The sequence below is a fragment of the Dama dama genome, chromosome 4 (assembly GCF_033118175.1).
Source record: "Dama dama isolate Ldn47 chromosome 4, ASM3311817v1, whole genome shotgun sequence".
Classification (NCBI taxonomy): domain Eukaryota; kingdom Metazoa; phylum Chordata; class Mammalia; order Artiodactyla; family Cervidae; genus Dama; species Dama dama.
The window spans coordinates 31,931,430-31,957,237 of NC_083684.1; the positions used below are offsets into that span (position 1 = coordinate 31,931,430).

General features: G+C 51.7%; 1 protein-coding gene across 3 annotated transcripts in view; it reads left to right on the forward strand.

The window, feature by feature from the left end:
• Positions 1–25,808, forward strand: part of NDRG4 (NDRG family member 4) — a 42,507-nt gene that overhangs the window by 363 nt on the left and 16,336 nt on the right. For 2 of the 3 annotated variants that reach the window (XM_061138627.1, XM_061138628.1), the window contains exons 1-3: positions 307–428; positions 18,471–18,565; positions 24,374–24,418. In XM_061138627.1, coding sequence (XP_060994610.1) covers positions 392–428; positions 18,471–18,565; positions 24,374–24,418 — 177 coding nt within the window. In that variant the 5' untranslated portion in view covers positions 307–391. Of the gene's footprint in view, positions 1–306; positions 429–18,470; positions 18,566–24,373; positions 24,419–25,808 lie in introns of those variants that run through there. The other variant, XM_061138629.1, reaches the window with a different exon arrangement.

Genomic DNA, 25,808 nt, shown 5'->3' on the forward strand with positions numbered 1-25,808 from the left:
CGCCCCCCCGCGCCTCCCTGATCGCGACATCGGGGGCGGCAGGGCCTTTTTGTACGCGCGGCGGGCAGAGGGGCCCCCTCCCGCCGCCTCCCGGAGTATCACCCGCGCCCACCCCGCGCTCCCTCTCCGCCTCCCGGAGTTCACCCGGACCAGGTGGCGGCGGGCGCCTTTTAGGGGTGCGCGGTCGTGCAATTGGTGGATTTTTTTAAACCGGTTTGGAGGGGGGGAGCGCGGCGTGGGGGGCGGCGAGAAAGCGCTCCCGGCGGCTCCTCCTGCTCCGCTCCTCGCTCTCCTGCCTCTTCCCTCTCGCCTCCCGCGCTGCTGTCCCCGGCTCCGCCGAGCGCACTCCCCCGACGCCGCAGCCGCGAGCCGGGCAGCGCCGGACGCCGAGATGAAGGTGCTGGGACACAAGATCGAGCTGCTGACAGGTACCGCCGGCCCTTCCCGGCCGCCGCCCCTCGGCGCGGCCTCGCCGCCCGCTACTTTCCGAGTTGGAGCAGGAGCCGGGCACGGCGGCGGCGGCCAGGGCTTTGGGGTGTCTCAGGCTGGCGCAGGAGGAGGGGGTGCGGGCACCAGCTAATTCCTGCCTTGTGCGCTGCGGGTTCCTGTGCGGAGCCGGGCCCCGGGAGACGACCTGGGGCGGTGCCCTGCCCGGCTTGGCGCTCTGAGTCTCCGCGGCCCGGCGTCGGGGTGGGTAGAGCGCTTCCTGCCGGGACGTGGTCGGGGGAGCGGCCCGCTGGAGTCAAGCTCTAGTCAGGTCTTCAAAAGAAGAGAGGGCGCTTGGAGCCCCTGTCCTTCTCTCAGTGTCGCTCGGTTCCCCCAAGAAAGGCGCTCCCTGGGCTCCAAAAGACCTCGGGGCTGGCGGGGGAGGGGGCTCGGATTTCCGGCATCCTGTGACAAATCTGAGCAGCCCTCCCTGGGAGGAGAAGTTACTCGCTGGAAGTAGAGGCCAGTGACCAGGAGAGTGGGGAGCCAGATTGGACCCTGATGACCAGGAAACTTCAGCCTTGGGCCAGCCACTCTGCTGGAAACCACATCCCGGGCGCAGTGGCTGGAAACAAAAGAGGACATTGGGTCTGCCCTGGAGAGGAAGAAGGAGACGGATGGGGCAAGGGGTCTGAAGGGTGGAGACACTCTCCCAGACAGGAAGGGCTAACCCTCCTGGTGGCTCCCGTGGTCTCCCCAGGGGAGAGGTGCAGAGAGACCTAGACTGGAGGACGGGGGCCTGGGAACCGGGAACAGCAGGGAGCCCCCAGGTTACTGGCTCAGGGGTGCTCAGTCGGTGTGTCCTGGAAGGACACATGGGTTCCAGAAAACGTCCTCTGGCACCTGGGAGGTTCAGTCCCTCGCCGAGAGGGCCTTGCCACCTGGTGCATGGGAACAGAACAGAGAACAGGACAGGGAAGGGGGTCCAGTGTGGGGACACACGCAGGAAGCAGGGTGGAGCCTGAGGTGGGGGACAGGAGGGAAGAGGAGAGGTTTGGGCAGGTGGCAGCATTTGAACTGCACCCAAAAAGATTTTCTATTAATGGAGAGGGAGGGCGTGCTCCAGGCTGAGGAATGGAGGGACCAGCCTATGCAGAGGGCTTGGGATATGAGAGAGGCTTGAACTAAGCCAAGGCGGGAGGGCTGGAGTATGTGGGATGGAGTGCGGGGAGGGGTTAGGTAAAGCCTGGAGTTGTGGGTACGGGTTCAAGTAACAGTGAGCGCTCCTTGGCGCAGGCCAGGCTTGTAGAGAAGGGGAGATGGGCGCTGTTCCCGGAGCGCTGGGAGCACTGACCAAGCGCTCAGAAGAGCAAGATCTGAGCCCAGTTAGCCAATGGCACCCCTGCCAGTTCCCTGCCTATTTTCTTTGTAGAACCCACCTGAGGCGGGCCAGTCCTCCTGACTTCAAAGGGTATTGCACAGGGGGCTGGACTTGTTAATCCCCCGGAGGGAAAGTTTTCACCACCCCATAGGTGGGTTTTTAGAGCTCCCCACACAGGACAGAACTCCCGGATCCTTCTCCTTTTCTAGCCCCAGAAGGGCCTGGAGGAGGAATGTTGGGATACATGCGTGGGGGCTCTTGCGGGGGTCCAGGCTGTGGGGTCCCAATACAGTGTACCCTCATCCTCTGACTACATGGGTCAGGGCCCCTCCTCCCTCATCAGACAGATTTGCCCAGTTCTTGAAGACTCTGTGCCCCTGGCCAGGCTGGAACAGGGCTCCCTCGGTCACTGTCTTCAGTCCTGGGCTCCCATTGCCATTTTTTCTCACCAGGCCCTGGGAGACAGGGCATCCCCCACTCCGGTGGTTTTTCCAGCCTTCCCTCTTTCTCCAACTCCCTCCCATCCTCTTCTTGGTCCCACCGATCTGGGTTCAGATCCCAGCCCCACTGCTGGCCACCTGCGTGATCTCAGATAGGTTGCTTAACCTCTCTGACTCCGGTTTTCTCATCTTAGAGGTGAAACTGTTGACCCCGCCCTCTGTAAGCTGGGGTGAAGCTTGCTGAAATAGCACAGGTGACATGCCTGGCTGGGGCCTGGCTCCTGGTGGGCACCTCGTGGGCTTCCTCTCCCTTCAGGTTCCTTGGTCTTAGCTGTCCCTGTGGTGGAGAATCCACCTGTGCTGGCTGGTTGGCCACTAGGAAGTCTGGATCTGTCTTCATTCACTTTATCCCTGTTACATGCATCTGTGAGATTTTTGACCCATCTGCTCCACTGGCCGATGAGCAGGTCACAGGTGGTGGCTGGTTTCTTGTGGTGGCATACAGCAAGTGCTCAATAATTGTTGACTGAGCCAGGCTCAGCAGCATCTCCAGGATAATTTCATAGAGGTCTCCAACTCCCTGCCTGCACATCAGCATTAGGAAATTATTTCACTGAACCTCTTTGTTCAACTCATGTTTATTTAGCTGTTTATAGTTTTCACATTCTCCCATTTTATCATCCTGATCATTTTACCAATGAGGCCCGTCTCTGCCTCACGTCATATGGCTGAGAAGAGGTGGTGCTTTGTTTCAGACCTGAGGCCTGAGCCATCCTATGCATTTCTAACTGCCTGGCTCCTCCGGCCAGTCTCACAGCTGCTCTCCCCTTCACTTTCCTCATCTGTGAAATGGGCTTGTCGTGGTACCGCCCACACAGTTGTGAGACTGTGCAAAACGTTGAGAGCAGCGTCTGGCAGGGGGCCACGAATGGCAGAGGTGGGGCTGTTGTCCCTAAGCTGGGGTCTCCTCCCCTTCCCTCTGTGCCTAGTCAACGGATTCCTTCTTCAGGGAATTTCCAGCTCCTTTCTTCCTCTGGGCTCTCCACACAATCCAGGCCTCCTGAGATGTGCCTCTGGGGGACTCTGCTTCAGCCTTAGGTTCCCCGTCACATGGGAAGGGGAGACATGATTTTCTAGGGTTGGGTCCTGCTGGTCTGATGTCCGCAGCTTTGACACAAGGTAGGGAAAGCTAGGCCCCCCTCACTTCTGGGGCTGGAAGGATGCCCATGAATTGTTATGGGCAGCCCGAGCCTCTCTTTGTTTCAGCGAGAAGAGGGGGTGGTCCTTCACCCGCGAGCAATGCTTAGGCGGCCAGCACTTAGTTTCCAGACGCCCTTCCAGGTTCCTCCTGCACAGGGAGAGCAGGGATTCGAGAATCAGAGGGTGTGAATTGCAGAGTCTGCTCTCTGCTCTCAGCTCCTGAGCATATTCTTAATTTCTCTGACCCTTCGTTTCTTTATCAATAAAATGGGAGCAAAGGCCCTCCCTCGTTAGTGTGGTAAGAAGGACCCAGGACTCCGTCCTGCCCACGCACAAGCTCTCTGCGGGCTTCAGAGGACAGACTCGCCGTGCCTTTTTTTATTCCTTAGTGAGATGGGAAAAGTGGGACATTTGTCTATTTGCAAGCAGGAAGGTGATGGTTTTTGTGCATTTGTTCTCTAGCAGTCTTGTCTCTAGGAGGGTTCGGAGTCAGAGCTCTAAAATGGCAGATTTAAGACTCTGAAAAATGGTCCCTTGGGAGCCTCAGTATTAGACGCTGGAAACTTTCAAAATATGCTTGATGTGTGATTAGAAAGCCGAAACTTTTGCCAGTTCAGTCTGGAATTTTGGTATCATTTTAACGCATGGAATGTGTATTTAAATAGTGTTAGATTGTGGGCAGGTATATGGGCAAATATATGTGGGGAAAACTGAGGCATAGATTTACCGCTCCCCCAGCCCCCAGGACCCTGAATCCTCATGGCCAGCCCATCCATTTTAGTAAACTTCACTGCTTCACCCAGGTGCTGGAGTCAGGTGTGAAGGGACATGTGGGCTGCTGGATGAGGTGGGGAGGGGAGCAGATCCTTACATGGGGTGTGGGGAGATGGGCACGTGTTCCACTGGTGCAACTTTATGAAGGGCAGGATGGCAATGATGTATCGAAAGCTCAAAAATATGTGTGGTCTGTGACTCAGCAGTTGAGTTTTTAGGAACAAATAAAGATGTGTTCAGAGGTGTTTGTTCAAGGATGTTATCCCATAGTTGTTTATAGAAAGGGGAAAAAAAAAAAAAAACCAACTGGAAACAACATAAATGCCTAACAGTAGGGGAGGTTAAATAAACAGGAGTATATTCATACCAGGGAACCTCAGGCAGCTGCAAATTGGGCTGCTGAAAGTCACTTACCCACCTGAACAGATGTCTCCTGATAGACATAATAACGTGATGACAGCTCACACTTCTATGGCATTTGTCGTGTGCCAGGCACAGTCCAAAGCACTTTCTATAAGTTAACTCATCATCATAACCACCCTATGAAATATGTGCTATTATTTCCTCCTTTTAGACAGATGAGGAAACCAAAGCCCAGAGAAGTTAAGTAACTTGCTTAAGGTCACACAGATGGCAAGTAACTGGCTGAAATTTCAACCAGGAGATCTGGCTCCAGAGTCCAAAAGATGTTTCAGAACAGTGTTTTTTGTTTTTAAATGTACAGATTAGCACTGAAAGTGAAAGGAGATAAACAAAAATGTTAACAGTGGTTTCCTCTGGTTACTGGGATCATATGTGATTTTTTAACTTCTTTTTGCTCTTCTGTTCTTCTGATTTTTCTCAGTGACTGTGTATTGCATGACATTCAAGTTCTATTTTTAAAAATGAAAAATTAACAAATGCATAGGGGAACGTGCGAAGCGCTGGGGGTCTGATGAAACCAGAATTCCTGGGGGAATTCTGAAGGCGGTCTGAAGTCTGCTTTTGTGGAGAGGGTATGTTCTTGGAAAACTCAAGGGAGGAAGGGTCATTCATGGTAGATGTTGAACTTGCCTTTCCATAAGCATAGGGAAGAGGAAGTCATTGTGGGCAAAGTGGATAACACACAGCTGGGGTGTGTGTGTACACACGTGCTAGGCTGAATTTTGGCCCCCAAATATATTACGATCCTAATTCCTAGAAGGGCTTCCCTGATGGCTCAGCAGGTTAAGATGCAGGAGACACAGGTTCGAGCCTGGGTCAGAAAGATCCCCTGGAGGAGGAAACAGCAATCCACTCTGGTATTCTTGCCTGAGAAATCCCATGAACCAAGGAGCCTGGTGGGCTACAGTCCCACTAGGGACTGAAAAGAGTTGAAAAGAGTCAGATACAACTGAGCGACTGAGCAGACGCGCTCACAGATCTTATTTGCAGTGTGTGGGATCTTTAGTTGTGGCATGCGAGCTCTTAGTTGCAGCTTGTGGAATCTAGTTCCCTGACCAGGGATCAAACCTGGGCCCCCTGCTTTGGGAGTGCAGTGCCTTAGCCAGTGGACCACCAGGGAAGTCCCAATCCTCGGGTGCTTTAAACACCGAACCACAGATGTAAGGTACACTCCGACCAAAATGACCATACGTCTTAAGCCCCATAACCAATACCTTTGAGGACCGAGGTGTGTTTCCAGTTCATGCTGGGGCAGGGGTGGGGAGAGCAGTGTAGGCCCCGTATGCCTGGTGATGCTCCAGCCCTGGGCAAGTGAGAACCCTGGCCTGTCCCACCTGAGCACACACCTGCTCCTCGCCCATCTGGTGAGAGCTCTGGGTTCAGACCCCATCTCTGTGGAAAGTCCACGCTTCTCCCCCAGAGTGCAGACTCTAGAACCCATTGGCAACACCCCCTGGCTCGGGTCTAAGCCAACTGTCTGGGCTTTCCCCCCAACCCCAACCTCTTTTTCCCAAGGCCTTCTGGACCCATAAACAGCAGCTCTCTCCCTCCAGTGGCTCAGGACAAACCCAGATCACCCTGGACTCTTCTCTGTCTCCCATGCCCCACATGTGATCCACCCGCAGCTCCCGCCGGCTCTACCCTCAGAACATACCCAGAACCTGGGGACTCCCCACCACCTCCACCCTGGGCCTTCAGCATCTCTTTCCTGGATTACTGCAGCGACTGGTCTTCCTGCTCCCACCCTCACACCCTAGGTCTGCTCCGCCCATAGCAGGAGAAGGGAGCCTTTAACATGGAAATCCTATCACGTCACCCTGTTGCTCAAAACCCTCCAAGGTAGAGACTTCCCTGGTGGTCCAGTGGCTAACACTCTGCGCTCCTGATGCAGGGGGTCCAGGTTCGGTCCCTGCTCAGGGGACTAGATCCCACGTGCTGCAACTAAAAGCTCCCACATGCTGCAACTAAAGATTCTGCATGCTGCAACTTAAAAAAAAAAGATTCCACATACTGCAGCAAAGACCCCACATGCCACAAGCAAGACCCAGTGCAGCCAAATAAATATATTTTAAAAAACCAAAACCTCTAAGGTACCTCAGGAAAAGCCAGGGTTTTTCTAACAAACCTTCTAGATGAAACGTGATCTGATGCCTCCTCCACTGTTCACTCTTGGTCCTTATCCCTCCCTCCCCGCTCCCCTCGACTCACTCTGCTCCCAACACGCTGGAACCCAGCAGGCAAATACCTGCCTCACGGCCCTAGCACTTGCTGCTCCCTCTGCCCTGAGACTCTTCTAGGCATCCGCAGGGCGCCCTCCCTCGCCTCCTCCACGCCTTCGCTCTCATGAGCTTCTCAGGGAGGCCCCCTCTTACACTGTTTCAGATCACAGCCCCACGCTCTCCCCCTCCTGTGATGTTGCCTCCTGGTGCACCTGGCACGTCTGACACACCATGTATTTACTTGGATTTGTTGATTGGAATTCTCCTGAAAGTTCCGCAGACGTGGGGCTTCTTGTCTGTCATCATCGGTCTTTCATCTCCAGTGCCTGAAACAGGACCTGGCACACAGTAGGTCAGTATTTGGCGATTGAATGAATGAGTGAATAAATGAAGGACGTAGACCTGGGCCACGCGGCCGCCCTGAGAGTGTGGTCATTCCTGTGCCCCGTGGGCTGAGAATGGGGCAGGGGTGACATTTCCACAACCAGGTGCTGCTCTGAGAAGAGATGGCCTGGGGTCGAGCGGCCCTGACGCACGGCCCCCTTTCTGCAGACGTTGTATGTGAAGCAGGGAGATCCTGGGGACTTGGGAGGCAGTTCAGAGGGGCCAAGGGCTTTCCGGGAGAGAAATACCCAGTCAGAAAGCCGCTCCTTCAGGCTCTCTCTTTCCTGCAGACCACAGTGCAGAACTGCGAGCTGGGGGAGACTTGTTGCCTTGTGTTACCCCCCTTTGAATCTTGCACAAACATCTAGTATCTTTGTTTCTGGGACGTTTGCCAAATTAGGCAAAGATACAGGAGTGAATCGACGCACCTGTGTTAAAGAAACTTGAGAATTTGTGGCCCCAAGTGCCAGACTGAGAGCTTTTTAACTTTTGAATGTGGGTCATGGTTACCAGTGTTGATGCCGCCTCTGTGAGCCTGTGAGGGGTGGTCTGGAAGGGGCTGGCTCACTCTCTGAAGAGAGAATGCTGCCCGCTGCAAAAAGGGGTCTGCAGCCCTGGAATTTCCCTGTGTCCCCTCGGGCAGGCCCCATCCTGTTCCCTTTCTTTGGGTTCCTTTAGCATGTTAGGCTGGGACTCCAAGAAAAATGTCCCAAGTTTAAATTAGCTTCGATGGTATGTGACAGAAAGCCAAAGATAACAGTAATAGATTAAACAGCAGAACAGAAACACACTCACAGACATAGGAAACAAATTTATGGCTACCGAAGGTGAAAGTGGGGGGGGGGGTATAAATTAGGAATTTGGGATTAACAGATACACACTACTTTAAAATAGATAAACTAGATAAACAAGGACCTACTATATAGCACAGGGAACCATATTCAATATCTTGTAATAACCTGTAACAGAAAAGAATCTGAAATATATATGTAACATATAAAATATATGTATGTAACTGAATCATTGCTCAATACCTGAAACTAACCCAACATTGTAAATCAACTATACCTCAATTAAAATATAGATAAAAGAAGATAAAAGTCTATTTCCCTCTTTTATAAGCAGAGTCTAGAGATAGGCCATCCAGAACTATGGCTTCATGATTCTCAGGAACTTAGACGCTATCTATAGTGCCACTCTACCACCTTTAGTATCCAGCCTCAGGGCCCAAAATGGCTGCTTAAGTTCCCACCATCACATCTGTATTCCAGTCAGCAAAAAGAAGGAAGGGTTGAAGAATGGCATGTCTCCTCCCTTTAAGACCACTCTCCCAAAGTCACATGGTTCCATTTACATCTAACTGGCTGATTGTTGTCATAAATAGGCTTTATTCCCATTGTCTACCTGCTCATCTAAAATTTGGGGAGCCTGTATTAAGAGTATCAAGGGGAGAACCAATACTGAGGGGAAATTAACAGTCTCTGCCCCAGTAGGGCTTTTTCCTGGCTCCATACAGAAGCTGCTTACACGGAGCATATTATTGGGATTCCAGTTCTGTCTGCCCTTGGTCTGGGGATTGGAGGTTTGTTATGTCTGGGTTTAATATCTGGAACCATGTTGTGTACAGAAACAGAGTTCACACATGGGTGCTGTGCCTCAACGGAAGAAGATTTTATAAAAGAGCTATGTTATGGCAACTCTCAGATGCACCTTTCTTCATAACATCTCTGACATATATCCTCTCTTGGTGAGGCGGGCACCGGGACCACTGTTTGGCCATCACGGTACACCAGAAGGTGTAGTCTGGTGGGAAATCCTGGAGGTGGTAGTGGAGCCCTCTTGGGAAAGGCTGAACCAGCGACATTCCTGATGTCAGAGGAGCTGGGACTCCATGGAAAAGCACAGTCAGCCACAACCTCAAGACAGAGTGGGACTTCCCTGGGGGTCCAGTGGTTAAGAATCCACCTACCAATGCAGAGGATGCAGATTGAATCCCTGGTCAGGGAAGATTCCACATGCCTTGGAGCAGCTAAGCCCACCACAACTACTGAAGCCAGCAAGCTCTAGAGCCTGTGCGCCACAACAAGAGAAGCCACTGAAATGAGAACCCCTCGCACTGCAGCTAGCGAGGAGCACCCTTAGAGAAAGCCCTCTTGCAGGATCAAAGACCCAGCACGGCCAAAAAAAGAGAGAGAGCAATTCAGAAACATCGGATCCTGAATGTGAAGAAGTTTTAGGAGGAACCGACACAGTTTATTTCACTTCTATTTTTTTTTCCATTTCTATTCCTTTTTAAGAATTTACAAGCATTGTACAGCAACTATACTTCAATTTTTTTCTTTTAAAAAAAATTAACTTATTTACTTTAATTGGAGGGTCATTACTTTACAATATAGTAGTGGTTTTTGCCATACATTGACATGAATTAGCCATGGTTGTATATGTGTCCCCTATCCTGTACCTCCCTCCCACCTCGCTCCCCATCCCACCCCTCAGGGTCATCCCAGTGCACCAGCTTTCAGTGCCCTGTTTCATGCATCGAACTTGGACTGGCGATCTATTTCACATATGGTGATATACGTGTTTCAATGCTATTCTCTCAAATCATCCCACCCTCGCCTTCTCCCACGAGTCCAAAAGTCTGTTCTTTATATCTGTGTCTCTTTTGCAGTCTCGCATATAGAGTCATCGTTACCATCTTTCTAAATTCCATATATATGTGTTAATATACTGTATTGGTGGTTTTCTTTCTGACTCAGTCTGTATAATAGGCTCCAGTTTTGTCCACCTCATTAGGACTGATTCAAATGCATTCTTTTTAATAGCTGAGTACTATTCCATTGTTATACCTCAATATTTTAAAAAAGAAAAAGAAGTTATAAGAGTGACAGATGTGGGTCTAAGTCTAAAAGAATAAAATATTTTTAAAAATTGATTACCAAAAGTTCTGAATGATAGGAACTCATTATGTTAGTGACAGTTCTGCAGTTACTTTGTGTGTGTAGTAGGAATGAGCAGATAAACAAAAATACTGGGGATAATGATAGCCAGGTTTCTCATTGTGGAAGAAAAACAATTACAAATAATGAAAAGAGGGAAGTTAGGGGAAAAAAAAAGAGGGAAGTTAGAACAAACCTAGTGGTGTTGAATTGGAATTAGAGATGTTAGCATAAATTCCAGCTTTTTAATAGATACACAGATACATAGAGAAAAGTGTGTGTGTGAGGCAGAAAAAATATAAGATGAGTTTGGAGTAAATTAGAAGCTACTAAAAAGTAAAAAAGGACAGTGAATGGTGAAAGGACCCAAGAGCCAACTTAAAGAACTCCCAATGGCCAAATCTGGCACAATCAGAACAATAAAATAATAATGGAAATGGATTATAACCCATAGAATAAAATAAGTAATTGAATAAATCAGTGAATGGAGAACAAAAGACAACTCTGTTTCTTCCAGGAGAAATCCAATTAATAAATGTAGAAGGGATGATGGAAATAGAAAACGATCATCAAGCAAATACCACTGTAATAACTGTAGGCAAGCCTCATCCATAGTTGCTAAAATTAGTGGGCAGAAAGTATGATGAGAAACAAGATGTCTGTGTAGTCTCAAAGTATCTTCCCACAAGATACGTGTTAGTTACAAAGGGGAAAATAGTAACTTTACCCTGGAGAAACCTGCCAGAACCTGAGTCAGGTGATCAAGCTAACGTTCCCCAGTAATAAAACAGACTGGCATCTTGTCCCCCATGAAATGGTACAGTGACAAGGGCACATCTCTTCTGCTGTATTCTTGCGAAAAATGCAAAACCTCGATCTAATCGTAAAAAATAAAAATAAAAACAAGAGACAAACCCAGACTGAGGGACAATACAGACTTTAACTACTCAATGTTTCTCGGGTGTCAGCATCATAAAAGACAGAGGATGGAGGAGACCACGTGACAACTAATGGCAGTGTGGCATCCTGGGCGGGCAGACTGCTGAAAAAACTGGGGAAACTCACTGACGGTCTGCAGATTGCTTCACCGTATTTTATCAGTATTTTCTCTCCTGTTTTCTCTAACTGTTTGCAGTTCTGTAGCACGGTGACATTCTAGAGGAAGCCGAATGGGGAGTGGGTGGGAAGTTTCTGTGCTTTGTTTTTTTTTCTGTGATTTTTCTATAAATCTGAAATTATTTCAAAATAAAAAGTTAAAATGTAGGGGGCAGTATTAATTTCATCAGTAATGTTTTTTTTTTTTTTCTTTTCTATTGGTACATAAAATGTTAGTGTCAGTTCTAATCGATGGTATCTTAGATTTGATAATATCTGCTATGTAGAATAAAAGTCTCCTTTTAGACTCTTCCAAACACATGTTCTTCCTCTGAGATGAGCATTGTTATAGTTACCCTGATTCATTCGAGGACCTTTTTTCTTTTTTAATTTGCAAATGAATGTACCTGTTCCATGCATATATTTTTCACATAAATGGGCTTATTTATTTACAATTATTCTGTGCCATGCCTTTTTCTCTTACCTGTGTATTTAAGAATGCCTTCCCTATCTGTTTGAGTGGAGCTGCCTCATTTTTTAAATAGCCGTGTGGTGCTCTGGGGTATAGACGTGCCAGGGTTTATTTAACCGTTCTCCTGACATTTATTTTCCTTGTGATGATTCTTTTCACTTTTTTTCCTATTCCAAAGAGCACTGCAGAGTGCACCCCTGTGCATAGCCTCTTCGTGTTTTTCTTCAGGATAAATACCTAGAGACAGAATTGTAGGGTTGAGAGAGATTTGCATTTTTACAAACTACCAACTTGCCCACCAAATAAAGTTGAACCCACTGCAGTCCAGCCAATGATGTATGAGAATATGTATTGTTTCCCCCCAACCTCATTGACATTGAATGTTACCAATCATTTAATACTTTACAGTCTCAGCAAAGAATCATTCATTCATTTCATGTCATTCAACAAACACACATCATGTCAGAAAATATTAACAATTTATTTCCATTATTATTGCCATTGTCATTGTTGTGGGCATGTGATGGGGAAAGGCATTTCAGGCAGAGGGAACAGCATGCACGGAAGTATGTGCTTCCTGCAGGAAGAATGGTCCGACTGAGTCAGTTGGGATCTTTGGCTGTGAGTGTCGGCATCCAAATATGGCTGCATTCAGCACAGTGGGAGTGTGTGTGTGTGTGTGTGTATGTGTGTGTGTGGGCAGGGTGGCGGTGGTTGTGGAGAGATAGGAATTCACGGGCCCAAATCAAGGAAGGAGCAGGGGACGTGGTCTAGGTCAAGTTAGGCATAAAGCAAGGGGCTGTAATGAGAGAGGAAACGGAGGCTGGGCCAGAACACGAGATCATGTTCCCTGCAGCCTCCTGTTAGGCCATGTACCCCAGGGAAACAGAATCTGTGTAGAGTAGGGTTTGTTATTTTTTTTTGGGGGGGGGGGGGGGTGAAGCGGGGACAGTTGGCTGCAATGCAGCCTGCAGGGTCTAAGTTCCCTGACCAGGAATTGAACCTGGGGCCCTGGCAGTGAGAGCACTGAGTCCTGAGCCACTGGACTCTGGGGTTCCTCCCTGGATGCGCCACAGGGGACTTGCACCAGTCACTCCCTCCTTGCGCCTGTTCTTGCCTCACTGTGAGATGGGGATGCTGAGGGAAGGTCTGTCTCCATCCCAGCCCTGCCCCCAGGGCTGTCCCAACCCTCTGAGGTCAGCATCCGGACAGTGAGAGTGATGTGAGGGGCCAGCGACTCGGGCAGCTCTAAACCCTCTACACGGTGCAGTTGGAAGCGAAGTTCCTGATTTCTGGGTCCCTGAGTTCTGGGACTTCTTTTCAAACCACGGTGCTGGCGTGGTGCAGGTAGATGGAAGGGTATCAGGTGCCCAGGCTTGAACATGAGTCTGAACCTGCCCTAAGCGACCTCCTTCTCAATCTGTGGCACAGACCCCTCTCCCAGGGCGGCGCTGCCCGGGCCAGATTGGCTCTGCTCCTTGTTCCGTTTGCTCGAGGCTCTTCTCCTAATGGGACGTCATGACTAGGACTTTCAGGAGTGCACCAACCACAGGGCACCTTGGACCAAGACCCTGACCATGACCGGCCAGAGACCCCTCCCTCCCATGATTGAAAAAACAAGAAAGTCCTACCTCTTTAATAGTTTGGTTTCTCCCTGTCCCACAAGATCTGGTTCACCTGCATATGCTAACTTCACCCTAGTTGTGTCTGGCCTTCCTTCTCTTTCAGCTCTTGTGTTTCTCAGGGGGCAGCTTAAGGCGTTTCGGGGTGGGGAGCGATGCTCCACTGCACAGCACTGCCTCCTAACCACTGTGGGCGCCCCCGGTTGCTGAGACAAGCTCAAATCCCTGCATGTATTTCCAGATGCCCCCTACTACTGACTGAGCGGGGCTTCCACTCAGCGACGGCTTTATTTCATAGGATGCATAGCTGCCACTGACCAGTTTAATTGAAGCATTTATTGAATAGGTTTGGGGCTTCCCAGGTGGCTCAGTGGTAAAGAACTCACCTAGCTAATGCAGGAGATACGGGTTCAATCCCTGAGTCGGCAAGATCCCCTGGAGAAGGAAATGGCAATCCACTCCAGTATTCTTGCCTGGGAAATCCCATGGCCAGAGGAGCCTGGCGGGCTACAGTAGGCCACTGGGCCGAAAACAGTTGGACATGACTACGTGACTACACACCAACTACACACCTCAGGAACGAAATCATAGTAATCATTTACAGTTTTAACCCTATTAAGTCTGAGGGTTCACATGGCCAGGTCTCAGCACAGAATCACATTTAAAGAAGCACAAAATCAGCAACCAAAAGTCATAGAAAAGAAATGCAATTCCTTTTAAAGAAGTCACCCACCTTCACTCTGCTCTAGGGCCCCTTTCCGTCACCCAACCAAAGAGCCCTTGCTTTCTCTCCCTCACCCCTTTCCTGTTCATTTATTGCAAACATCAGCAGAGCTTCCCTGCCAGCAGGTATGAACCCTTCCTTAAACAGGAGACAAGAGAAAAAGAAAGTCCTCCAAGTAGGCAGAGCAAGGTTAGGAGGACCCCAATCAACTCTGTGATTTTTGTCCCATCCAAATGGGTATAGAAATCTTCTATCTTAAAAACACATTGTTTAGACTCACAGATTTAGAGAATGAACTTATAGTTCTGGGGTGAGGGGAAGACTGTGGGGAAGGGATAGGGAGTTTGGGATGGACATGTACACACCGCTACATTTAAAATGGATAACCAACGAGAACCCACTGTATAGCACAGGGAACTCTGCTCAATGTTACCTGTCAAAGTCTCCTGGATGGGAGGAGAGCTTGGGAGAGAATGGATACACGTGTATGTATGGCTGGGTCCCTTTGCTGTTCCCCTGAAACTATCAGGGGAACATTAATATTAACAACATTGTTAATGTTAATTAATGTTGTTAATTAACATTAACAACATTGTTAATCGGCTACACGCCAATACAGAAAAAAAAAAGTTTAAAAAATAAAAGAACGCCTGGTATATAGTAAAAATACTAAAAATAAATTACAAAAACACATTTCTATCTGTTGTCTTTGTTGTACCTCTAAGCTTTCTGAGGTGGGCAGAGGGAGGCTACCACTCCCATTTTGTAGATCAGCAATCCTCTTAGTGGCTTGCCCAAAATAAAGCTAGGCAGTGAACTATACAGAAGAGATTCCAGTAACTCCAGGCCTAACCACTGAAAAGCTGAGGGTTGGAATTCATCCCAGGCCCATTTGTTTCTAACACTTCCCACTTTAGGGACTTGGGGAATAAGAGGAGGGGAGAGACAGAGTGAAAAGGCCCATCGCTATTGCTCCAAGACCCCCTCCCCCCGGGACCTCCCACCCCACCTGCTCTGCGCTCCCTGACTCTGTACAGACCTGACTCAGGCTTCCTTGTGGGACTTGATAGGAATTGCACTCTCTTTTTGGAAAGCTTTTTTCCAGCTTTATTGAGATACCCTTGACATATAGCATTGTATAATAAGTTTACGGTATACAATGTATTGATGTGATAGGAATCTCATTTTCTTGTAACATTATCTAGCTCCCTTTAAAAATTTTGTTTAAATTATTTATTCTTGGCTATGCTGGGTCTGTGTTGCTGCTGGGGTTGTGCAGCAAGCAGAAGCCGGGGGCTACTCTCCCGTTGCAGTGCATGGGCTTCTCATTGCGGTGGCTTCTCTTGCACAGGCTCAATAGATGTGGCTCACAGGTTTAGCAGCTCTGTGGCATGTGGGATCTTCCTGGATCAGGGATCGAACCCATGTCTCCTGCATGGACAGGCAGATTTTTTACCACTGAGCCACCAGGGAAGCCCCATCATACCTCTCTTAGGAAGGAGCTTGTTGGCCACCACCCTGTGGGAATGCCTGCTCTGGCTTCTGTTCTGGAGCCCCACACCACCACCTGCTGGGCCCTGGGCTGTCCCTGTTTTCCTGGGGCTGAGACATCCCCGGTTCTCTGGACTATGAGGTTTCTCTTTGCAGTCCCCTTCCCCATCACCCCCTCCCTCACAGGCCATCTGTCCCTGCACTGCCCACTCTCAGCCCTTTTAATAGCACCGTCCTTGGGGAGGATGGGTCTCCAGGGTGGTTTCGTAACAGACCGGGGTGAGGGCGGGGACATCCCAGTCCTGCCAAGGCGTTTAATTGAGTTGGGTATTCAGGGAGGCTGGAGGCTAAAAACGCCCTAATGGGAAAGAGACTCCCAGGGTGGGGGCCCTTCTTTCAGCTCCCTACTGGATGGAGGGATGAATGTGCACACATCAGAAAGGATGGAAGAGAAAGTGGGGGAGGGGAGAGAGGACGCCGTTCTAAAAATACAGCCCATGTGCATTGTGTTAGCCGGTTTCCCTGGAAACCACTGGGCACAGAGAGCTCCAGGGTGGTACAAGGTATGGGGACCTGGGCGCCTGGGCAGGCAGGGGCCTTCCTGCCTGGCCTCTTCACGCTGGGGACCAGGCTCTGCCAGGGGGGGCTGCACAGGGCTGGATTAACCTTCCAGAAGCCCTGGGCGGCCAGCAGCTCCCAGCCCAGCCTCAGCACATCTCAACCCCAGACTAGACTGAGGTGGGGACCACCACGCCATCGCAAGGCACCATCTTGATAACATTCTGAGGGCTAATGCTTCCTGCTTCTGATAGGATGGAAGGAAGCCCAGGGGAGATCTGGAGCTGCAACCTGGTCTCAGAACCATCCACAGGAAATGGGGTCCTTGGGTCCCAGGCAACCACGGTGCCCACTCCCCCATCACTAGGGCTTCTATAGGGAGAAGCCACAGGAGCAGGGGTGGGCAAGGATGGGGGGCACCTTCTTGACCAACTAGCTAGTGGGATGGTCAGCCTTTCAGGGCAGAAGGGAAAGTCTGAGGACTTCACCTTTAAGAAAGACTGATAACAGAATTGGGAAGGAAGGAGAGAGGGGAGGGAGGGAGGCTGGAAAGAAGAATAGGAAGCCTTCCTTCCAAGACAGACAGTGTTACAGAACCAGCACCGGGCTGGATGAGGAATCCAAAGACTCCATTTCCAGGCCTGGCCCAGGCTGGGCCTGCTGTGGAACTTCTCTGAGCTTTGGTTATCTCATCACATTTCCCATCAGGGTGAAATCTAACAACACAGGAAAGTGCCTTGGGAGCTGTGGAGTGCTTTGCAAGAATAAAGAATTGTTAATGATCTTCAGATAGTCTTTCTTAATGGGTTTTTTTCCCCCCTGATTTCAGACTGTAGGAGCTAGTTTTCTGTCCTTCCCTCAAATACCTGTTAACTTTATGAAAAGCCTTCCATACTTTTTTTTGTGTGAAACTATTCATATTTCTCGTAATTTGGATAATACTGTATGCTTTATAACTTCTTTTTAAAAATCGATTACAACACAAGCATTTCTCACATTATTAAATAATCTTACAAGTTATTGTCTGCCCTATTTGTGGACATTTGGCTTCTTTTAGGGTTTTTTTTTTTTTTTTGGTTTTGTTTTCTATTATAAATGGCACTGGGGTGAGCTTTCTTAGAGATAAATCATTAGATAAATCATTAAACCATTTGGTTTCCTTAGGAAATTTCTCCCAGGGGAAGGACTGCTGAGTCCAAAAGTAAGGACCTTTTAAATGATTTTAATTCAGTTCTGTAAAACTGCCCTTCAGAAAGACGTATCAATTTATACACTCACAAGCAGTATAAGAAAAGTGCCCATTTTGGTGCATCTTTGCCAGTGCTACAAAACTGTACCAATTCCATTAGCCAAAAAAAAAAAAAAATCTTGGACGTCTAGTGAGCTTTAATATTTCCCCCTGTATTTATTGACTAATTGTAATTCTTTTATGAGTTCTCAGCTCATATTCCTGTCTAGCGTTTCTCTTGGTGCATTCTTATTTATGCCATCCTAAAGTCCCAGTGAAGAATGGTGATGCCAAGCTAGATGGCTTGTGGGGTCTTGACACCCTTTCTGTCTGCCTCCCCCCAGCACTGGATCCCCCAGACACACACATGTGTACATATGACCCTTCCTCTCCTGGGGTTCAGAGGCCCAGAGTCTCCCCGGAACCTGCAGCCATTAGGCCTGGGCCCCTCCGCCTGTGGCTGTGGTTGAGGGGTCACGGGTCACCTCTCCCTGCTGGCGATGTGTCATAACCGCACCCCTTCCTTCAGGGTCACACTGCCAGCCCCCCTCCCTTCTCAGAGCCCCCCTCACCCAGGCCTGTCCTAAGCACTGAGGACAGCCCTCAGCTCCGTTCCGTGTCCTCCAGACCCCACTGTCCACTTCTGACAACAGGGGGCTTCTGTCTGCTTCCCGTCCTGTGTCTGGCTTCCCCACACGTGTCCCCCTGCTTCTTAATAAATGCAATTCACTTGAAATTGTTTCAAGGGTCATCGTATATTGTGTCGCTTTGCTTTTCCTTTTTCTTCTCTCCTTTTCCTTCCTCCCTTCCTTTCTTCCCTTTTCGCCCCTTCTTCCGTTTTTGCCCCTTCTTCCTTTTTCAGGGGCTTGGGGGAACATGTTTTAAGAACAAATAATGTAATGGCCTCCCCGGAGTCTTGCTGCCCGGGTGAAGCGCTGAGCTGGGCCTGCTCTTGGGGACCGCGATCCGGGGATGGAGCGGAGCGGCCGGGTGGTGCCCCTGTCCCAGTGCGGGCTGGCGCTGTCCTCTCCGCCGGGCTGAGACGTCTCCGCCGCACCAGGCCTTAACCCCCCGTCCTCGCCCTCCCTTCCCAGGGCTCCTGCTCCACGACGTGACCATGGCCGGCCTGCAGGAGCTGCGATTCCCCGAGGAGAAGCCACTGCTCCGGGGCCAGGACGCCGCGGAGCTGGTGAGTAGTCGCCCCTTCGCGGTCCTGGGAGCGGAGGGCGCCACCTCGTGGCTACGAAGGAAACTGCGCGCCTTTTCTCTGGTCTGACTGATGGCAAGCCGCTGACCGTCCATCCCTCTAGTCTGGCTGATGGCAAGGAGCTGACCCTCCGAACCGCGACGCGAGCCACGCGCCAGGAATCCTCAGGCCACCCTGGGAAGCCTTGTCCCTGCCGGGGGAGAGTTCCGCCCGGGCTGAGCGCCCACGCAACTAACACCCAGCCAGCCTCGCTGGGGCTTTGGCTGTCTTTGAGGCAGGGAGGCTCTTTAGAAAGAGCTATTCGCATTTCAGTGATGAGAGAACTGAGGCACAGAAAGGTTAACTCAACTTGGCCAGGGTCACACAGCTATCAGGGAATGAGGCTGTATTCAACCCCTGGTTCTGGGCGGCCTTTGGACCCCAACAGGGTCCCCACTGGCCAGTGCTGCCTCCAGCAGCGGAACCGCGCTTCCCCACTCACTCAACCCTTTCAGGCCTGCAGCTTCTCTTTCTTCCTCACAAGCCTTTGAGATAAGCCCGGCAGGTGTTATCAGCAGCGCCCCCAGGAGCAGCGGGACCAAGGCATTGGAGGTTGTTGTTATTTTACCCGAAAGGGCCCTCATCAGGACCCCAGACAGCAGATTCCAGAAGTAATTCTGCCCACACTACCTTGTTGTGGCCCTGTCCGGCATGACTTCCCTTTCCCTCCCTGCAAGGAAAACCTGGGGGTCCACTGCTCGTGGAGTTCTGGGGCATCACAGCCGCAGGTGTCTGCTGGCTATGCTGCCAGGCCCGCCCACTTTACAGATGGGGAAGCCGGGAGCCCGGTCCCCGGGTGCTTAGCACACCCCCCTTTCTGCCCTGCCCCTGCCTCCTGCAGCCTCGCTTCAGAAGGAGGTGAGCCCCAGAGCCGCTGAGCACCGCATGTGGGGACAGAGTGGATGTGCAGGCCCCAGGGGGCCAGCCGCATGAGGCTGGCCGTCCTGCCCCAGAGAAGGGTACATTTTTAAAATTTTGTTTAATTGGAGGGTAATTGCTTTATAATGCTGGGTTGGTTTCTGCCATACAATATGAATGGGCCAGAAATATACATGTATTCCCTCCCTCCCTCTTGAGTCTCCCCCCCTCCCCCTATGCCTGCGTGCATGCTCAGTCGCTCAGTCGTGTCTAACTCAATGGACTGGAGCCCTCCAGGTGCTTCTGTCCTGGGGATTTCCCAAGCAAGAATACTGGAGTGGGTTGCCATTTCCTGCTCCACAGGATCTTCCTGACCCAGGCATCGAACCTGCATCTCTTGCATCTCCGGCATTGGCAGGCGGATTCTTTACATTAGTGCCACCCGGGAAGCCCTCCCGCCTCCCCCACCCCATCTCCAAGACAGAACCTTGAGTTAACTTATACGGCCTGATTACCTGGGGGCAGCCCCCAGCAATGGTCAGGAAACACTGGTGAGCTAGACACTGTAGACTTTTTTAAAATTAATTTTATTTTTAATTGAAGGATAATTGCTTTACAATATTGTGTTGGTTTCTGCCAAACATCAACATGAATCAGCCATACGTATGTCCCCTCCCTCTTGATCCTTCCACCCACCTCCCTCCCCATCCCACCCTTAGGTTGTTACAGAGCCCTGGTTTGAGTTCGCTGAGTCATGCAGCAAATTCCTGTTGGCTATCCATTTGACATGGGCTTCTCTGGTGGCTCAGTGAAGAATCTGCCCACAATGCAGGAGACCTGGGTTCGATCCCTGGGTGGGGAAGATCCCCTGGAGGAGGACATGGCAAACCTCTCCAGTATTCTTGCCTGGAGAACCCCATGGACAGAGGAGTCTGGTGGGCTACAGTCCATGGGGTCGCAAAGAGTCGGACACAACTGAGCGACTAAGCACACTCATCTGTTTTACATATGGTAATGTATGTTTCCATGTTCCTGTCTCCATACATCCCACCCTCTCCTGGACACTTTTGACTCCAACTCTACTCCCTCCCTGTTCCTAGCCCCCATCGTCTCCTCCGGGAGCTTCCTGCCGGTACAGGATGTGCCTCTGTGTGTGGCACAGAGAGCTGAGGGCACCTTGACCTCACACGTTCTCTTCCACCCCTCCCCTTGGCAGGGCACCCCAAGAGATGCCCCCACACCCCTTCTTTCTGCTTGGAGAAGCTGCCCCACTGGTCTCCTTACCCTGTCTCACCTTTTAAAGTCCATCATGTCCTTCCTGGCATTCTAATATGCTCCGTCCCCTTGTTCCAGCCCTTCGTGAGTCCTGCCCTTGGGCTTGGTAAGTCACCCTTGAATCCTAATTATAAATTTCCCTTTTTGCTTAGGCCGACAAGATTTGATTTCTATTACTGGCCACCATCCCTCCCAAGGCCTGTTTTTAACTATTGTTCTTGGCTTTGGTGAGGGACTCGGGTAAATTTATCCTTTTTTGCATACACCAAAAAATAAATAAGACAAACCCTGTCACTTTCCGCATTGTTGCCCAGCGGCTGCCATTGCTCTCAGAGTTACAGCCACAGTCCTTCCCTGGTGCCAGCCTGTGCTCTGTACCAACCCCAACCTCCCCCCACCCCACTCCTCTCCTGTCTGTCGGGCTCACTGTTCTTCCCTGAGCCGGCTGATCATCTTCCCAGCTGTTCCCTCTGCCTGGGATATTCTGGCCACAGAATTTGCAGAGCTGGCCCTTCATTTTATTTGGGCTCTGCTCAACATGCCCCCTCCTCAGAAAGGCCTTCTCCGACCTCAGGGTCTAATACTGCCCCCCCTGCACGCCCTCCAGGCGTGGCCTAGCACTCGCCACTCTCGGGCCCTGCCCCACAGGCTCCTGGGGCAGAGACCCTGTCCGTTTTGTTCCCCGATCCCCCCAGTTCCCAGCACAGCGCCTGGTACCCCCTAGGCGCTCAGTAAAGACTTGAGCCAGGTGGAAGCTGTAGATTGTGATGTGGCTCAGAAGAAAGAAGTTTTTCAGAACTCTCTGTAAAGTTCCTCCTGCCCACAAACAGCCTGTCTTTTGAGGCATGTAGGCAGAGACCAGCCTTCTTGTGAGGGTGTGATGTGGCTCTCAGGGACCCCTGCACCCATCACCAGGGCTCAGGGGTTGGGGGGCTCCCTGCTGACACAGGGTGTGCAGCTGTGGGCGGTGCGGAGAGATGAGGGCACCATGTCCTCACATGTTCTATGCAGCTCTCCCACTCCTCGCCTTGGCAAGACACCACAGGAGATGCCCCACACCCCTTCTCTGCCCAGCCTGGCCCAGCGCCTTGCTGCCCCTCCCTTCCCAAGGCCCTTTGAGCAGCCCCCGGGCTCTGCCTTCTTCCTGCTGCCCTTGGTGTCTCCCCTCATCCCACCCGGACCTGAATATGCCTGTATCCACCCCCAACGAGGGCCCGCGTCTCTGTTCTCCTCCAAGGCTGTGAACCCCCAGCTCGGTTTCCCTGCTTTCTGCAGTGGACCTGGTTGCCGGTCACAGCTGCTTGTTCCAGGGCATAAGAATGGCCTCAACCCCCGCCCCCAACCCCAGACCCTCCTCCGTGCTCCCAGCGTGGCCTTCCAGCTTTCAGTGACAACGGGTGCAGTCCTGCCTACCTCGCTCTTGGCCTCTTTCCCAGGCAGTTACAACTACAGAGTCCCCTTGTCCAGCTACTCGGGACAACAGTACTTGTTGCCTGTCCTTTTGCACTTTTTAAAATCTTCTGCCACCTGCCAAGTGTAAATTCCCTGAGTCTACTGAGGAGTGAATGCTTCCATGTGATCACCCACCATCCCTCCACCATTTGAGACTCTGAAGTCTTGCCTGCTGTGTCCGGGGCTCCTTACCTGCATCCCCCACTTGGGTCTCCTCAGGCTGCTCCTGGGCCTCCTCGCCTCCCCTGATCTGGGCCCTCTCTCCCACCTGTCTTCCTCGAAATGTTCATGTGGTTCCTCCCAGCCTCCGGCATCTCCAGATTGGCTGGTGTTATTCCTGCTGTTTCTTGGTTTGGGGTCCTGCCCCTCCCCTTGAAAATCTCCTGTGTGCATCTCTTTCCCCGCCCTCGCCCCTTGGGCCAGGTCTTCTGGTGACAAAATTTGTGAATATCCAGGCTCGTCCCTTTCCCCCAGGGCCCCGCCCCCTTCCTTGGAGGGTCCAGGAGTGGCTGCCTCCATGTTCTCCTCACCTCCCCAGGCAGAGAAAGCCCGCAGGCCCTGGGGGAACCAGGAGGGGAAGGATGGCCACTGTTGATGTCACCTGAGACAGGTGACAGCCTCTTGGTCTCCTTTTTTGGTGTGAGAGCCTCTAGTCCTGTCTGATTCTCTCTGCCATGCCTCCCGCTCCAGCTGCCAGAATGCAGGTGGATGAACTTCTCGTTTTGAGAGGAAAGCATCAGCACCGCTGGTTTTCATTCCCCCCCCACCCCGCCCCCGATTCCTGTGCTGTGGGTTCCTTTTCCTTCTTGTTGCGCTTGTAGCCCTGCCCGAGCTTGCTGTCCTCCCACGACATCCTGGTTCTAGTCTGATTGTCTCCTTTGTCCACATGGTTACCCAGCAGCCTCTGCAGCACAGAGCCCAGAGCAGGGGTGCCAGGACAGGAGAACTGCTCCCCATGCCCTCGGTTAAGCCTCACGGACACCGAGGCTCGGAGGCTAAGCCGCCTGCCCACAGCGAGCAGAGAGGAGCAGCGAGGGTCCTAGACAGACATGAGAGAAGGCAGAACAGAGGCCCCAGATCTCTGTTCTTCCTGGATATGTGGGATCCCGGCCCCCATGAGGTTTCCTTCCCCAGATAGAGTCCCAGAGACGGTGCAGATTGTCCGGGGGCCTCCAGGCTGCATCAGGGAGAGCCTGTCAACTCACAGGGGGTTCGGGCTCCCCCTCCTCCGCTCTCCATCTCCACCTTTTAAGCAGTGGGTATATCTAAACCTTGCCCCCCTCCTTGTGACGTCAGACATGTTCATCCAGGTCTGTTTGTATTTGAGGAGCCTGGTCCATGCCAGGCTTTATGCTGAGAGCCGAGCCGGACATGGGCCACATCCTCTGGGTGCCTACAATCCAGTGGGAAGGATGGGTACCAATCAGATGGGCACATCATCAGCGGAAATGAGCCAAAAAGCCGACCTTTGAGAGGCGGGTCTGAAAATGTGGTAGCAGCTATGGCATGGGCCCAGGCAGCACCTTTGTGCAGGTCAGAAAAGCCCACTTCCCCCTCAGGGTGTGGGGCTCGGCTTCCCCATCCTCTCGGTGGGTGTGACAGTCAGGCTCTTGTCCTCCGGCTTCTGAGCTTGTGCCCCAATGTTCGACCTTGAAAACCATCAGAGGGGCCAACGGGCAGAGTAATGAACAGCAAGAATTTGGGGTCATAGATTGTTCCATCACTTTCTCGCCATGTGACTCAGCCTCTCTGAGCCTCAGCCTTCTCACCTACAAAGTGGAAATCTTCACATTTTAAATTAACAGGTTAAAAAAAAAAAGAAACTAGGAGGTAAAAATCCATGTGTGTAGCCGCTCGTAGCCTCATCTGTCACATACTTAATGACTTGATACCTGGTGCCTGGTCACTTTTGTTCATGTTAAGATAGACTAGGGAGGGACTTCCCTGGCGGTTCAGCAGTTAAGACTCTACACTCTACTGCAAGGGATGCAGGTTTGATCCCTGGCCTAGGAACTAAGATCCTGCATGCTGCAAGGTTCAGTCAAAAAAAAAAAAAGGTGGGAACAGCAAGTGATACTGCTCAAGGCAGAGCCCCTTCTGGCCACCCCTCCCTGCCCTGCCAGCCTGGGACCTAACCAGCCACCTTCTCTGTCTGCCTTCCTGTAGGAGAACTCTGACTCCTTCCTCTTGGCTGTGGACACAGACTGGAAGGTAGGTCCCTACTCAGCTTCTCCAAATGGGGGACCGACTGCTGGCTGGCCCCTCCCTGACCCAGCCTGTTTCAGAGAAGGGTCACAGCCCTTCTGAGCGCCCCCAGCCTGAAGCCACAGGGACTGGGCGCCTGGCAGCCTTCAGAACCACCCCTACTGCTCATAGCAGCTTTGCCTGGCCCCCTGCCCCATGGAGAAATGCCCCCTCCCTCCCTGAACAGGACAGGGGAAGGAGGGGAGGTCTGGGGGAGTGAGGATGCTGCCATCTGAATCAGCACTTTCCTCCTATGAAAGCCAGGTTGATGCTCCGAATAGCTCTTGTTTCCATGGCAGCAGTTGCCCGGGACAACCATGTCCTCTTCAGTTTGATGCCAGATTCCCTGGGAAAACTGAGATCAGTCTTTGTGTTTATTCCTCCGCGCGATGATTTCTGATTTCGCTCACTCGGCCCGCCATTTCTCCCCTGTGAATCCCAAGGTGGCCATTTATTTCCGAGTGTCAGAGAATGCATGCTAGCAGACACAATGGGAGCCTCATGGGGTTCCAGGGCCCGCACTGGCCATTAAAACCCATTGACCAAAGTCAGACCTTTCTGTGACCTTCATCCTGGCTGGTGGGAGCTAGCCCTCAGGCCACCATCCAATTTAGGTCAGTCTCCCAGCCCTGTGACAGCCTCGGCCTCGTGGTCTGGACGCAGGGGTGACGTGGGAGGTGGAGCGGCCTGCAGGCTCCTCCCCCAGGAGCCCGGCTCTGCAGCGAGGATGTGAGGATGTGGATCTGAGCCAGGCTTTGGACCCTGGGTCACGTGCCCCTTCAAGGACACGGCGGAGGCGTCAGAGCAGCACCTAGGCACATGCTCCCGTCTCCCGGGAGTTCCAGCTCTGATCACAAAGGCCTCTGCTGCTGGGGAGGACAGGATGGGACCTGGGGGAGTGGGGACCCAGGAGCCAGAGGCAGGGGACGGATGTGTCCGCAAGGTAGCCTAGGACAGCCAGAGTGCCCTTTGTCCTCCCTGCTCCAAGTGAGGGCTGCGGAGTGTGACACAGCCCCTCTTCCGTGGGAGGGACCGCTGAAATAAAATCCAGAGCAACGAGCCGCTGCCTGACCCTGAGTGGGACTCCCCGGATGCCAGTGGTGCTGCCAGCCCCCCAAACACACACACCCTGGGAGGTGGATTGGGGGTGAAAGGTGACAGAATCCTGGGGTCCTCCACATCCATATACCGGGCCCAGGCCAGGGTGGGTCACCTTATGTGTGTGAGACCCTGGTTCTCAAGATCTTTGCTTGGTAAAGGGCAGCATGTGTTAAAAAGCACCTTATTCTCTGCTCTGGTTACTCCACACAGGTTGCTTTTTGTTAAGTCAAGCAGCCACCAGGATGGTCCTTATCTG